At 41.2% G+C, this 16,884-nt stretch overlaps 1 protein-coding gene across 3 annotated transcripts; it reads right to left on the bottom strand.

The window, feature by feature from the left end:
• Positions 1-2,526: 2,526 nt before the first annotated feature.
• Positions 2,527-16,683, bottom strand: LOC111763540 (guanylate-binding protein 6-like). Of its 3 annotated transcripts, none has more exons than XM_058303211.2 (11): positions 16,480-16,683; positions 14,584-14,778; positions 12,780-12,907; positions 10,573-10,682; positions 10,190-10,386; positions 8,639-8,884; positions 7,636-7,916; positions 6,755-6,967; positions 5,669-5,771; positions 5,122-5,315; positions 2,527-4,398 (listed from the first exon to the last, which is right to left on the bottom strand). In XM_058303211.2, exons 2-11 carry the CDS (start codon positions 14,753-14,755, stop codon positions 4,171-4,173), a joined length of 1,872 nt encoding a protein of 623 aa, XP_058159194.1. In that variant the 5' UTR covers positions 14,756-14,778; positions 16,480-16,683; the 3' UTR covers positions 2,527-4,170. The 3 variants fall into 3 exon arrangements, with proteins under 3 accessions (XP_058159194.1, XP_071073402.1, XP_058159195.1); XM_071217301.1 differs by lacking the exon at positions 16,480-16,683 and adding an exon at positions 15,045-16,234; XM_058303212.2 differs by lacking the exon at positions 14,584-14,778.
• Between the last annotated feature and the right edge of the window lie 201 nt (positions 16,684-16,884).

Genomic DNA, 16,884 nt, shown 5'->3' with positions numbered 1-16,884 from the left:
CAGATTCATCACACATAAACACCAGTTCCAAAGAGGGGCCATCTGACCTGGTAGTTAACCCCATCGGCCATGACCATAACTCCCATGGGTCTCTTTAGCCCTCAAAGGAACCAATACCTGGGGGTTGTATCTGCTTTATCTGTCTCCTCAGGCTCTGCTCAGTTGTGCATAAAGGCAATCCTTCTGACAGCCTCCAGACTCTTTTTTAGAGACTCGTAGCAATATAAACTCATTTCTCCTTTCCATTTCCCCCTTACATTAGGTCAAACAGCATTTTAAAGTCATGTTATTTTATGTAGACAGGGATATTCTGCTGATCCGCATTGAACCTTCCGTATAAGGTCATTTTCCAGTTGCATCATCAGTTGGTAGTTGATAGTGGTCCCTCGGTGCCAGGGAGGCTCATCCCCGGGTGTCATGTCCCACGCTGGGGGGAAGGCATTGCATTTACATGCTGAGTTTGGCTTCGAGACTGAGTTGGCCCTTCTTTGGAGCTGGTGTTTCTGCGTGATGGAGCTGGACTCAGATGGGATGTCTTTACACAAGCCTTTCCTGCTACTTTACTGGAATTGTAGTTGGTGCTGGGGTTTAAGATATATCTAGGGGATTTGAATCTCTGGACTGACAATATGATAGCCAAGCCCTGAGCCTCAACAGACTTCAGCTCCTACACTCTGATTTAGTGGACTTACCCCACTCAGCTGACATGGAGTTGAAGAATGTCAACCAGCACACCATGGAGCCTAGAGTGCCTACAACTGAAAGCAGGAGGATTGCATCCAGTATCCATGTGGAATCTAAGCCCCCTCTTGACACAGATGTGGAATGGACACAACCAAGCCAAGGTCCACAGGAAGGAGTAATACAGTAAGGATTAGAGTGGACTTAGTGATATCCTATTCATGAACTATTGTGGTTAATAGTCGAGAAAATGTGGCATTGGTGTGGAAAAATTGGCCATGGTGGCTGCTGGGTGCGGGGAATGGGAGGAAGAGATGAGATGTGGAGGCATTTTCGGGACTTGGAGTTGTCCTGGGTGGTGCCCCAGGGACAATTGCTGGACATTGTATGTCCTCCCATGACCCACTGGCTGGAACATGGGAGAGTGTGGGCTATGGTGTGGACCATGGGACATGGGGTACAGTGATGCCCAGAGATGTACTCACCAGATGCAATGGATGTGTCATGATGATGGGGGAGAGTGTTACTGTGGGGGGAGTGGTGGGGTGGGGGCAGTGGGGGTGAATGGGGACCTCATATTTTTTTATGTAATATTTTTTAAAAAATGAATAAATTGAGTAGAATTTGGAAAAAATAAATATATAAATAAAATCACTGATCCAAGCTTATGTCCAAGTAAACAAGAAAAGGAAGAAGAAAATAAATGCCATATATGAAGAAGAAGGAAAATCATGGAGGTAAAAAAGAAAGTTAATAAATTTGAAAACACAGAACAAAAGAGAAAATAACATTTCTCATTTAAAAACTATTAATAAAATGCATGCCCACTCAGAATGATTAGAAAAAGGGGGAAAACATAAATCACACCAATGAGGAATCAAAAAGTATATCATGCAATATCCTATGGATGTTATGAGCCTAGTGAATATTGAGAATATCTTTCTGCCAATTAAGGAGAGAGAGATTTATCAACCCTCTAAATCAGGGATTCTGAATCTTTTTTACTCTAAGACCCCTTTGCCAGTCAGGTGAAAACTACGGACCCCTTTGTAAGTCCACACAACACTATGTATAATTTAATAAATATGTCACACTGCACCAACACGTCCCCACAAGAATAATGTTGTTTTTTTTTAATTCAAAGTTAAGCCACAAACCTGTTGTCAAGAGCCCCTGCTTTAAACGATAAAGAAAATGTTCCAATTATTAGTTCATCCAACCATTATATATTTGTTCATTCATTCCATCAATCACCCTTGTAGAATTTCTTGTGCTTTACTGTTTTTGTATTTGGCCCTCAAGACATGAAAATGAATACCTCCTGAAGAAATGAGCGATTATTTGTCCAGGCATTTATGAATGCGTTGGTGGTGGGGGAATGTGGGGGAGCCCTGTATGATGATATGTATGTTTGTTTTGTAAGTTCACAACATTGTTGGGAAACAATTGTTCAAACTATGAAAGATCATCCTCAAAACATTACTACTAACTATAGTCAGTATCTTACATTTGCTGTTTGTTTCCCCCAAACCACCCAGGTAATGACACTTTGAATTAGTATTATATACTTGTTATAGTTAGTGAGAGATGTTCTCATGTTCTGTTAATTATAGTCCACTCTTCACCACAGGATTCATTGTGTTATACAGTTCCATGTTATACAGTTCCATGTATAATCCATTCAAAGTATACACTCAGTGGCTCTCATATTCATCACAGAGTTGTGCTGTCATCCCTTAGTCAATTTTAAAATGTTTTCATTACTCTAAAAGGAAAAAGTCCATACCCCTTTATCCATCCGTTTGTTGTCCCTTAGAATTGACATATTTTCTTTGACACTGTAGCAAAAATATTACAATTTACTACAATCCATAAAGATACGTTATAATTTTCCCATGTATCACTATATAGTTAACACTTTGTAAAGGAATATCATTCTTATATTAATACCCTTATCCGCAATCTTCACACACCACCGAAATCACTATATTATACATTCTCCACATTATTCTCTAGCTCCCTTTCAATTGAAATATTACCTCCACAGACAACCCCTTTCAGCCACAATCATATTTAGAAATCAGCAGTTAGTTATAATCACTATAGTGCATTACCATCGACTCTATTCATTTCCACACATTTGCAATAAACCTTATTAAAAATTCTACATACATCAAGTATCAGCTTCCATTTTCAACCTATATTCGATTTCCTATAGTTTACCTTCATGAGTTTACTCATTTAGCTCATATTAGAAAGACCATACAATATTTGTCCTTTTGTGTCTGACTTATTTCACTCTACATAACATCCTCAAGGTTCATCCATGTCATATGCATCCTGATTCCTTCTTAGAGCTGAATAGTATTCCATTGTATGTATATACCACATTTTGTTTACCCATTCATCGATTGATGGATACTTGGGCTGTTTCCATATTTTAGCAATTGTGAATAATGCTGCTATGAACATCACTGTCCAGACTTTTTTTAGCTGTCTAATATCTACCAATATGGTTTCATTCTTCATGTGAAAGACTATGTTCAGCTGTGAATTTAAATCGCCTTTTTAAAGTTATATTAAAGACCTATATTCTGCTTTCTCTACATAGCTGTTATCTGAGAGGTTATCAAACAGGCATCTTTTACCACTGATCCAAAATGATACTTTTGAATTGGACAAGCTCAGTAAGTATTTGGGTCTACATCCAGAATACATCACCTGTTCCATGGCTCTATTTGTATGTTGTGCCCCAGTATTTCACTGATCTAATTACTGCAGCTCTACAATAGGTTTTTAGAAAAGGTAAATGTGGTCCATCTTCATTACTCCTCTTCTATATTCCTATGGCAATTTTTAAAAGTAGGTAAAGCATTTGAATTTAAACTTTCATGGTGTCTAACTTCATTTTTCTAAAAAAACCTTTATACCTATTCATTTGAGACACATTAAATTAAGGGTGAATTGACTTGAATGTATACACTTTGTATGATTCTTTTTGTGACTATCACTAGCATTTTTGATAAGTTTATTTCAAGTGTTTAACTGCTATAGCAAATTTAGTCTATTTCTCCACCCTATCTTCTAAAGTGGTGTCAAGAGCTAGATAGTAAATATCTTAGATTTTGTTAGACATGCAGTTTTCATTGTAACTGCTCGATGCTGCCCTTGTGATTCAAAGGCAGATATAAACATATGAACTTGGTATATTCCAATAAATCTTTACAAACAAAGAAAAAATAGGTAGCAGATAAGATTTGGCCCACAAGCTAGAAATTGCTGACCCCAGTTCTAAACCTTTGTTGGGCTCTACTTTAAACTAACTCATAATACCAACATTTATTCTATCCAATGTGCCAGGTACTTACATCCTACTGATAAGTAGTCACTTTTTTACACTTAAAACTTGAAAGAATGAAAGGGAAAATCATATATGCCAAAAACAAGACAAGAATATATCCACGTTCTATACTTTCCTACAAAGAACATCTACTTCTTTTTAAAAAATGAGGTAATGCCTTTTAAAATGCGGGTCATTACTCCACCTGGAACATTGAGGATTGAACCTAACTGAGAGCCAATTCTTTCCAAAAATTGTACAATCAAAGGAATACTTTCATTTTTAGCAGAATCAATAACATTTTGCAAGTAATTTGTCTGTGCCTGCATCTCCTCTGATTTCTTCCTAAATCCTTCTTTAAGCAGATCCTCTTGGACCTAAAAAAATGGTGAGGGATATAAAATTTTAGAAATCCTCATTTTTCAAAATACGCATTTAGAACTTTGTAAAACAGTCTCTCCTTTACTTTGATAATGTGAGGAGAAAATTTGCAACAGGATTATCATCTGGTTTGGATATTGACAGTAAAAGGAAGCATAGTTTACAACCTTATTAATAGTCACCCACCATTATTAGTTTTTTGCAAGGGTGCCAAGTCAGGCATGTGAGATATTCCAGTGGTAAAATGCCACCTGAGAGGGACCCATAGGTACAAAGGCACCAATTCTCAATCCCACTCAGGATTGTACGCCCATTCATATTTTAGAAATAACAGAAACTTATAAGCTGATATAGAAATCTGACATACACATTTTTCTGATGGGAGAAGAGAGCAATTCCGCTGTGGTATAGTGACTTGGGCAGGCTCTCCATATTTGGACAAAATACAACAATGTTATAAGCTCTCAGTTCACCATGTTTCTAAGACTGGACACATTTGATAGTTCTAAATCAAAGTCTTTGGTTGGTAGTAGGGTTCCTGATAATTGGCAGGGACCTTGGGAAAACAAATTGATTGATGTTTATTTTGAACACACTTTGCGATGAAAGGCAGTGAACTGGAATGGCGCTCTTCTAGATGGTTTTGCATTCAGCTTCCCTTCCTTCCCAAAGTACCAGGACAATGACATTCAGGACAACCAAGTCCCAGCCAGACTTACCTTCAGCTTATGCTCCAGCATTCTTTCCAGCTCTCTCAATTCGTTGTTCCTTTCCTTCTCCAGCTTCTCTCTCAGCTGGGCTATATTTTCCTGCATGCTCCTCACTTTAGCCTCCATCTCCTGCTGCTGCTCCATCTGTTTCTGCCTCAGCAGCTCCTGTTCCTTCTCAGCTGCCTCTTTCATGGCCCGCTCCGCTATCCCATGGAAGTATTAGAATGGTAATGAAATAATAGCTCAGGCGTGAGTTCAACCCTTCTAATATCAGAGACCAAACGGATCGAAGGTAGAGTGGGAAATCTCAGAATTCACCCAGTGTTCACACCACCCAGAGCAGAGTTCAGCTGTGGTGGGAAAATCGGTGTCTAGCTGGATGTACAACCACACCTCCCTTGTAGTTTTCAGATTGAGCAGAGTGTGTGATCAGAAGGAGAGCGCCTCATTGTTTGGGAAGGACTTCCTGTTAGAGCTGCCAGAGGACAAGGCAGGAACCCCGCCCCCTCCACCCCCCCCCCACCCCCCACCCCCCGCCAAGGCCTTGTGCCTGCACCTGCTATGGCTTTCTCTCCATCAGTGAGGGCTCTATCTGCCTGCAGGATGGATTGCTCTATTGCCGCCTGTGCCTGCAGGAAGCTCTGGAGAACTTCTTTTGCCTGAGAAACCAACAAGAGCAAAGAACATAAAATTCCACCATGGAGATTAATTCTGCACAGTCAAGTCTGTATAGGTCTTTTTTCTTTCTGCTTAATATTCCATGAACCTCCTACAAGGGGTCTAAGCTCCTTAGTGTGAACAGAGATTCTCATATTTCCTTCTGGTCTGTCTCTCCAAATGCTTTCTCTTTGGTATATTGTAATACTTGCTGTAGTGCCCAGCTAGTAAAATTATGTGCTATTGTATATATTTTGAAGTATACACAGTACTTTGCACTTCAGATAACATCTTGACCTGAACAACATGTACAAATACTTGAAAATCTACACTGCTCTCCCCACAAGGTTTCGTAAGATACCTTTACAGTGTGAAATGCTGCCCCTCCCCTGCCACTGATAGATTTGTAAATTTATGTAACTATTTAACTGGCCTGTATCTCCCACATCACATCTCTAAAATGTGGATCATAAGGATAGATGTTTTGGTACCATGGAGGGTTTAATTTAAATGCTTAGGGAAAAGAGCTTTACACTATTATCAGCTGTATAGGCAATAAATTTTCAATGTATCTTAATTGTATTACTATTATTACATTTCTTATCATCCTCTGTGCCAGGCAGGATCACAGGACTCAGAGCATTATATTCTGTATGCAATTGCCTACAATTGACTCTCACTTTTGATCAGAAGTGTAAAGTCTTTCCCTTTAAATCATAAATCCTAGGACCTGGCACAAAGCTTGCCACTTAGTATGATGAAGAAATAGATACTTTCTGTCTGTCTTTCCTGGATTTCTGATATGCATACTCTCTCATAGGTGATGAACATTTCTACTCTCATCAGGAATAAAGAGCAAATACTGGACATTAGAAGCTAAAAGTATCATGATCTCTGATTCCTCACAACAGGGCCTGGGCTCTCAGATTTTCCAGAGACCCCCTGATCCACTCTGTCAGCTTCCCCATGCTCTGCTGTTCCTCACCTTCACTCCTTTCCTGGGCACTTGCCAATACCCCTGTTCAATCCTTCTCTTTGCTTCTATGTAGCACTTGTGCCCTCCAGGAACACAGAAAACTCCTGCTGCAATACTTTCCATCAGGGCCTCTGAAAGCTGATTCAGTCTAGCCTGGCAGTATGTAAGAGATGCTTGTTCATTTTGCTGCAAGAAAGCCTCCTTTTTATTCTTTATGATTTCCTGCAAGGGAAAAGGAAAGGAAAGTCACCAGAACACACGTACTGGGGAAATCAAATTTCAAAGAAACTAGTGGAAGAGTGGGTTGAACCGCAGTCTTCCCGAGAAAAACATTCTAGTGGGGTAGGACACAGAATGGATCTGAATCAGGAGACTTGGTTCTTTCCCAACTTAAAAACCCTCTTAATGCCCCTCGGTCTCAGGCTCCTCTTCTGTGACATGCATGGGGTTGCATCACATGATCTTTGTGGTTCCTAGCTGCTGCAGCATTAGGTGATTCTATCTTCAATGGCACAATGATCAAACAAGAGCAATGGAAGTTACAGGATGGCCTGGAATGTGCATCTGAAAAGAAAATTTTAGTTTCCTAAAATTCGCAGAGTGTGCACAAAAAAAGCAACAAGCTCAGGGTTCATTTGTGAGTGTTCTATGTAGGCTTTGAATCCATCAACGTGTTGACTTAAGTGTTCACTTTGTTTCAGTGATCATATAAATTACTGGATAAAATGTCCAATCTTTAAAGAGGGTAAAAAAAAAGGGGGGGGGGGAAATATATTCCACTGTAAGTAGAATCCTTGAGCGAGAGATGACCCAGGAAGTCTATAAGGGTAGCTCTAGGCCTAATTCCTTTAGGGAAAGAGTCACAAAGTTTACATAGTAAGGGAAAGTACCACAAGCTTTTTCTGGAACTCCTGTTCATCATCCTTGAAGGAGTGCTCCATGAAGACGGTAGTGGCTTCCCTCTCACAGTCCATGTGCACATCCAGCAGCTCCTGGAGCGTGTCTGTGGGGAGCTTTACTCGCTGGGCCATCTGCTCGCTGTAGTGGTCGGCTGCCTTCTGCACGGCCACCGAGTTCTCACGCTGGGCCAGCGTTGTCACTGCATTCTCCAAACAAGGCACCGCTCCACTGTTGATGGTATCCACGTAGATCACCACTAGAGCCCCCAGTCCTGGATAAGGTACAAAATTCAGCAGATAAATTAAAAATTCTCTTTCAAAGGTTCCAGGACTCTGAGACTACATTTCTAAATTCACACATGCACACACACACACACACACAAATCAGACCCTACCTCCTTTTATGATCATCACCTTTACTTTCCTATTAACTCTTATTTTATGGTTTTTCAGGTCACATATTTAATAAATTAAACATGCAACTTCATCTAACATACTTTAGACATAGCGTTAAAATAATTTTCCATGGAAAGAAATTGAAGAGACAGCAGATTATACATGTAGACATGATGCAGTGTACGTCAGATTATATGTATGCCTAATTTTAGGAATCCAATGTATTTCCAAAGACTTAATGTTAATATTTACTTCTGGACTGCTTTCAATACCCAAAAATATCTTCATAATCTCCTTGCAGGGAAAACTCATCATATAGGAGAGCCCTGAGTGGACAGCATTCTGTTTTTATACCCAGATTTTACCCAAATTGTTTTTTTTTCTATGTAATACATGAAAGCCTTCAGAATTTGCAATTTTGAAGAGGGATTTTTAAACTCACCAAAAAGAGATACATATAAAACTATCCACATTTCTTCATACCCATACCTTACATACCCATACATTTATATAGACGCAAACAAACCCACTAAGAACCTCATTACATAATATATTCAACACCTACTAGGCTGGACAGAGAGGCAAAAAGGAGACTCACGAGGCCCATTGACCATGAATCCCTCTCTGAGGGTCTTGGTTCTGGCACGGGTGAAGATATAAGAACAGAAACGGTTTGTTTGCTCCTGGAAATGAGGATCCAGCTGGTCTTCTGACACATCGTCAATATGGGCTAGGAGCTCTTTGTCATTTGTTGGCCGGTCAAAGATGAAGCACTTCCGTTTTGGAAAGAAATTCCTGATGCACTCCCTGGGCAAATTGGATGATCGGATTTTGGCACTCATGCCTGAGGGAAGGAAAAAACAGGGATTACAATGGGCACATTGGGTAAAGGGAGTTGAAGATTCTTATGGCTAGGGATTTTTTATCTTTGAATACTTTTATGTTTATAGAACTTCTTTAATATCAACACTCAATAGGTCTCTGCAAATCAAACTTATGCCAATGACATAACTCTGGAGAGAAATTTGAGGCAGCATCTCTCCTAAGTGAAAAACAACAAGAAAAACAACAAAAAATCTATGGTTGTTACCCTCAGAAGTAAACATCGTGTCCAATATAAATGGCTGGATGCAAGGGACATCAAATACATATTTTCAGTCTACTCAAACCTATATAGAAATTGAGTGTGGGACCAAATCAAGAGAAAAGCCACAAACAAAGATAATGGGACAATTTTAGAAAGATGGGGATGACACACTGGTTAAATCAGGAAAAGTAAAAACAATGTGTATAGTGCTACCAACTTTTAGCAAAATCCTCTGAAGACTAAATGTAACCAAATTGAATTTGACTCTTAGAGGACAAGGACTATTTTGAATTGATAGGGCCATTGCTGTGCTTAGCCAATTTCTCAATAAAGGTTTTAAGAAAGCATGAATGAAACAAAGAAAGAATGATGATATACTAACTGATATTTCTCTCGTAGTTTCATCAGATAACAATCTGTATAACTGCAACCAATAAAAGGATTTCCCTTGAAAAATATTGCATATATAAACATGTTGTAAAGAAAAGAAAGTATGACTGAGAAGGAACAATAAATAGTATGATGATTAGTAGAAATGTTACAAGGGTATAGATTGAAAAGACATATTTCTTCAAGATTTTTTAGAGCATAAAGTCATTTTTGTACAAGATGAACTATCCAGGCACTGGAAAGTTTTACGTGTCATTGAGAAGAATGAGATGAATGAGTGGAATGTATTTTTTAATTAGATAATGCTTTTCATCCTGATTTTACATGTAACAAGTATCTGGTTAGCTGTTTTCCTCAAACAAATGTAGGCACCAAATTAAAAACAAGTTTCTCGTCTTCAGAAAGTTGTAGCACACACTGTAATTGGGTACTTGAGGTACCAATCAAGAGAAATACAAACTGCTTTTGAATAATGTTGTACATGAGGCTCTTGTCCTCTTGGGTGAGATTCAGCTCCAGTCCCTACAGTGTTTCAAGACACCTCCCAGTCACCATGTCTGTTGAACTCAATCTAACATCACATACAAAGGCAAATGAAATCCCAGAGGTGACTGACCCTGTTCAGTAGATCCCACCCCCTCCTGGAAATCCATTGCTAGATCATGATCTGACCTGGAATCAGCTTTAAGGCATTCTCCAGGTACTCATCTTCTGTGATGGGGTGACCTTTCAACTTTAGCTCCAGAGTGAAATCCCGTACAGTCCAGATAAAATCTGGAAAGAAACTCACAAAGTCTGTGGAACCATCGACTTCTTCAGGTGTGGTTGAGGACTTGGTCTTGATCAGTTTCGTGAGCTCTGTCACGTAGCTAGGATTTGGCTAAGGAAAAGAAGCTCCCACCCCAAAATGCCCACATTTCCCTTAGAAAAATTCAAACTTTCTCTTCTGCCTTGTTCCACCTCCATTTACCAAAGGCAACGACATGGTAGAGAAGACTCTCACCCAGCCTCCATGCCCGTAAACCAGTGACCTTGGGCGGGGTTCTGAAGGATACTGCAGCTGCTCCAGGGCCTGGTGGTTGATGGTGCTCATGCTGTTGTAGACAAAGGCGCTGCTCAGAAGCACAGCCAATGCGAAGATCCACGAGTCGTTCTTAGGGTCACCCTGGAGCATACATTAGTGTGGGGGACTTAGGAGGCCACTCGTTAGAAACCCATCCAGACATTTATTCCATCGGTCAGATATTTCAGCTAACATACCAGATGGGCAAAGACAGGCTACAAAGACTGACATGATGTGAATCTCAGCTGGGACCATGACAACAACATTTCTTGTAATCTCAGTTTCCTCATCTGTAAGAGAGTTCTAATACTCTTGATGTTTTTTTTTTTTCCTCAATGAGATAAAGGAAAATAATATATATATAAATAAAACTAGTACAATACTTGGGATCCAGTTAGGTATTCAATGGTAGATCTATTCACATATTCATTCAACACACATTTATTGGTCATAAGCTCCAAGAAATATACTATGGTAGGCACAACAGGGGATTCCAGTTTTATCCAGTTACATTCAATAATTTATTTACAAGCAGCTTCTTGATATTTCCCAGTTCTCTTAGGGTCAGGAATCTAAAGAAATAATGGCAATTGTTACTCTGGAGATCACTGTTTCAAAGCAGTGGAAAACAGGCATGAAAAAAATCAAGGCAACACAGATGACAATATCTGCAAGCAGCTTAAATTTCAGTAATGAAGGTAAATAGAGGAATCTGGAGCCATAATATTAAGTTAAAAATGATGATTCTATTAAGGAAAAACAGAAGGTGGATATAGAAGACTAGACTAGAAAGTGAGCTGTTACAGGCTGATGAAGGCCTTAAAGGTCAGGCAAACTTGTTTGAATAAATTATAGCATTGCTTAAACTATACCATTATCAACAAATCATTTCTACTATACATAGTGTGTAATATTTGGCACTGATTCTTTGAACAATGGAAACAGTGGGATGTACACATAGAAGAATAGATATGGGAGTGTGGGGGAAAATAGCACCTCAGTACTTTCTTTCTCCGAATGCTAATTTTTTTAAAATTAGGATAAGAAGGAGACTATAACAAACAATTACTTATATATAGATAAGGCCATAGCTATGTTTGAGATACGGTTTTGAATGTTAACAAAGAATTTCTAACTTCTCTTTGAGTAGAATTACAGACTATAGCATTTTAGATATGCTTTCCAAATAATTGCCAAATAAGACAAAGACAGAGAGGGAAATCATTCATTTCGTGCATTTACGCTACAGCTAAAATACCAGAAGTACGTCTAAAATGATTTTGTAGCTTAATCACATGCCTTCTGATGTCAGTGCACTCAGATTTAGAGCAAAGCCTTCCTGAGCGTTGTGTGTGTGCTGCTGATAAGCTTCACCTAGGAAATGAAGACCAGCTCCCTTAGCTCCAGCCCTAAATGCAGATGTCTTCCAGTAGGTTGGAGCGTGGAAGGGAAGCCTTCTTGATCCCCTGGGTGGGGGCTGCTGCCGCTCTCCTTCCTACCCAGTTACTCTAACATTTAAGAGTCTTACCTGTGATATGCTGCCTTGCCCCCCACCCCGCCCCTTCAGGACTGGAGGACAGCTGTTGGACTGCTATTGAGAGGTGGCCCTCAACTGTCAGCCCCCTTAGTGTGAAAGGCTTCGAGGGGAGCCCTTCAGTGATTGACCAGTGCCAAGAGGATAGAAGCCTCAAACTCTAGTCCCAACTCAGCATCCCTATAGGAGCCATTCGGACCATCCAGGCCACAGAGCCTCCCATGGAAGCGCTGGAGTCCAACGGTTTATCTTGAATGCAGCTTCTCCCTCTACCCAACCTGCTTCTTTCCCAATGAACACTCTATTAATTCTGACTGCACACATGTGGTGTCCTCAACAGGATAAAGGCTCTTTGAGAGCAGGGCCTTTACTGTGTTCCCTAATAACTGCAGTACTAAGTGCTGAGGTCTGGAACTCAACTGTTCAATAATTTTGTATTGAAGTGGAATCAAATCATTCACTCCTGGGCCAACTAGTAAAAGATTTTACCTAATACATCCCAATATCTGATCTTACCTAGAGGTAAGGGTCAAAGAGAACAAATTTGCATCTTTCACTACAGTTGCATATCAGGATTTCAGTAACAGATCATATCAGTTTAAACAATCAAGAAGATATAAGGAGAAAATCCAGCATAAAAATCGCTGTATATGCCTCTGTCTCACCTTTTCCACATCCCCCAGACCCTCAGTGTCCAGAAGGACCAGGGTATGGTCCGGCTTAGAGGGGTGGGACACACACCACATCCAGATGCCCTTGGTTTCAGACTGCACCGTGGAGCCCAGTGGAAAGCCTGCAGGGGTGGGGAGAAAACAACACACTGTGATAGCAGGTGGCCCCCCAGCTCAGGGGCTACAGAATCAGGCCTGTGGGATTCTAAGTGCCCCAGGAAACAAGATGATGGTTTCAACAGATCAACAAGAATTTCCTATTATGTGTGTCACCTCTCTCAAAGAGTTGAGGAAAGTAAAGTAGGCATCCACTGAAACGGAGGAAAGAGAGGCAATTGGTAACCAAACAAGAAGTTGAAAGAAGGTTGTGTTTCAAGGCCACCAAAGAGTGGATTGACCAGAGACATGAGAAGAGAAGGAATGGAAAAAGGACATTGAGGAAAATATATCTTCCCTTTGAAAAATAGTAAAACTATGAGTGTTACCCACCTCAAAATATGGAGTCCAGAAAGGATTTTTAAGGTGAAAGATGACCATGCATGTTTGTAATGAATAAGAATAAGCAAGAGATATGTTGCACAAGTTCAGGGCTTCAACTAGTAATAGCAGTGTGGGATTCTGAGCACTATTCAGAGAGATTTTCTTTAACAGTCTTAAAACAAAGAGTATGAGAGGGTGTTCTGCTAAATAAAATGCTTTGTTAATGCTTTGCTATATATATATGTCTATAGATTGATATAATGACTTAATTAACTCAAGCCTAAGAAAGCAAAACACAGATATATATTTATTTTACTACACTTCCGTTAATAATTGGGAGAATAAAAAGTAAGCAAAGGATTGTCTACAAACAGGGGTTCAACTGCTGCATCATAATCCTTTATGATATACATACTATAGATATAAGCTCACCAAACTGGGGGACACACCAATATACCTGGCCCACCTCTAGCCAGAGTCCCAATTGGATGCAAAATAAATATATATATGCATATCTAGTTTAATAAGTCTATACTGATAATTAGAGTGAGAAACAAGAATAATATAACCAGTCAAAAGGTTAAAGCAATATTGAGCAGAGTCACAAAATGACAGATAAATAGAACAGTCTTACATACAAACTCAGCAACATCTAGCTCACAGCTGGGAAGCCCAGAATCAGCAGCCCATACCACAGTCTCAATTGAAAGCAACAGGTGAACCTGTACAGATCACCCTCTCCCAGGGTGGGAATTCACCTGGACTGATCAAGGACTATACCTTTCATGGAGCTCCTAATCAATGAACTATAGATCCAACTTATGAGTCTACATCAATTTCCAAGGAAGTGGCCAGCCTCATCAGGAAGGAACAAAACACTCCCCAGTCAGGACATTCTAAGGTTTCTGTGTCAGTTCCCAAGAAAGTGGCCAGCCTTCCCAGGGAGGAGCACAACACTCCCCGGACTACACCTTGTCTGTTCTTATTTGTTACAAAGCACCCCCAATGTGCCCACTGCTCTAGTTCTCGTCACTCCCCCTGAAATATGAAAAGTGCTGCCTGGTAAGGCATTGGTGTGCTGATTAACAAAGCTTCCTGCATGATGTTTCACTTTCAGGTTTGAACAATATTCACTAAATATTTCCCAGTACAGAAGGGATTATGGTAAGGAAGACAATTTGCTGGTGAGAATTAGAATTGGAAGTTTTGTTTATCACAAAAGGTCCGGTTCTTCCTTCCAGTGTTGCTGGTGGAGGCTTAAGAAATGAAGACACGGCTGGGATGAAGCTACTGGCCCCTATTTTGGGCCAGCACTCACCATGGTTCTGTCTTGCCAGCCGGTTCATCAGGTAGGATTTGCCTGTGCGATACAGCCCTACAATGGCCACCACCACCACAGGCTGGGAAATGTGCTCAAGAATCTGAACAGCCTGCTTGTTCACCAACAGATGTTCATTCTTGTTTTCCACCAGACAAATGGGCGAATTCATGGTGAGTACGGCTGCCAGGTGACCTGCAAACCCAGAAGAGCCTGTGAGTGCAATAGGAGATTCCCAGCTCATCTCTAGCTTTGGGTATCCAAGGCACTTATCAGCATCCTGAGTGTGGTCTGTTGTATTCATTTTCCAAGACTACTGCAACAAATTACCACAAAGTGAGCTACCTGGATTAAAACAAAAATAGATTCTTCTCTCACATTCTGGATGACAGATGTTTCAAATCCCTGAGTCATTAGGGCCACACCCCCTCTAAAGGCTCTAGGAGAGAATCCTTCCCTACCTCTTCCAGCTCTTGTTGGCTCCACATACTCCCTGGCTGGAGGCTGCATAACTCCAATCACATGGTCTTCTCTTCTGTGTGTGTCTTCTCTTCTGTCTTGGAAAAATCTCCCTGACAATCTCCCATCAGGATATTTGTCATTGTATACAGGACCCACCTTCGATATCCTTAACTTAGCTACATCTGCCAAGACCCTTTGTACATACAAATAAATTCACATTTTTAGTTACTCGCACTTAGGAGTAGGCAGTGTATTTTTGGAGGCTGCTGTTCAACCCACTACACATGTGTATATCAACTTTTTACTTTTTGTGCAGTTCTAAGTGAAAATATTGGAAGATGATACACTCTTAGGCCACTGTGCCCACAATGCCTGCTTATGTGGATGAGGTCACATAGAATGCTACTAATTTCCACTGACTCATTTCTCTAAAAAATGACACAGATGCCTTAAGAACATTATCTTATTGATCCTGACAAGAATTCTAATATTGAAAAAATTGTATCCTTTCTTCGGAGATAAAATAAAGGAAGCATAGATAGGGCACATGATTAAAGGTTTCATAGTCAGAACCAAGATTTGAACACAAATCTGTGTCACATCCAAGGAGGGCTCCCAGATTAAATTTATGAGTAACTGATTAGATATTGTCAAAAAGTAAGATATATAGGCATAGTAATATGATTTTAAGTGTTTTACAAATATTATTTCATTTAGTACTTGTAATGGCCCTATGAGGTAATTAATACAAATATGCCTAGCACATTGTTTTTTTTTTCAGAAGATGAAACGGTGGCAGGATAGAGTAAGCATTTTGCCAGTCACAAAGCTAGTTAAGCAGCAATCCAGTATTTGAACGCAGGCAGCTGACTCCAGTCTGCCCACACTCTCTCTGCCCCTCCCTTTCTTTCTCACTAACTCTCACATCCATCACTCTCAGACAGGTTCCTGCTCTAGCTCTCCTTCCTTTAACTCTTCTGCTTCACGATCAACATCATCAGGTAAATCCTCATTAAGAGCCCGAAAAAAATATCCATGGATATAGAAACATTTCCCTCAATCCGAGAAAGGACTTCAGCAACCCTTTCTGAAGAGGAGGGCAGCTGCCTCCTCGGCCATCCCAGGCTCTTTCCAGGGACCACCCGCTGCAGCCCTGGGTGGACGCCCCAGGAGGAGTAGCGCAGCCCGGGGCTACCGTGCGGGCGCTGCGGCCCCGCAGCCGCCTCTGGTCCTGACCCAGACGCTGGACCAGCGCCCGCGGGGCAGGCCACCGCGCGCCCGCGCCTCGCTCAGGCTGCGCTGCCCCCGCTGCGCGGTGGAGACTGCGCCTCCGAAGTTGAGCCACTGGTCAGCCAAGCGACCTGTGCATGGAAGACAGAGTTTAGAAAAGAATTTACCTGACCCGTGGAAGACAGAGTTTAGAAAAGAATTTACCTGACCCGGGCGATGAGACCGGGGCGGAAAGACGATTCCTCAACTGCGCCTGCTCACTCCTTGCGCTCTTCTGCGCGGGGCACCTCGAGACCCCGACTATCTTCTCCGAAGCCCCAGAGCAAGCGGGACGGCACAGTCAGCCCCTCGAGGAGACCGTGGAGAGAAGCGAACTGAAAGTATTCGCGCTTTTTGCGTTTTGGGCGGGTGGGGGCGGGTGGGGGTGGGAGGGGGAGGGAAGGACTTCGGGGCGGGTCGGGTTGTTCTTCCTCTGCCTTTGGAAACCCAGGAGCTCCCCTTGAGCGTTTGTCTTAGTTTTCTTGACCCCCACAGCTGGCAGGACGCACCAGGCGTGTGTGTAACCAGTGTTGGCAGGTGGAGGATAGTTCAACAGCCTGTGTCTCGGGG

The sequence above is a fragment of the Dasypus novemcinctus genome, chromosome 9, assembly GCF_030445035.2.
Source record: "Dasypus novemcinctus isolate mDasNov1 chromosome 9, mDasNov1.1.hap2, whole genome shotgun sequence".
Classification (NCBI taxonomy): Eukaryota; Metazoa; Chordata; class Mammalia; order Cingulata; family Dasypodidae; genus Dasypus; species Dasypus novemcinctus.
This window is presented reverse-complemented; position numbering and strand designations above follow the sequence as displayed.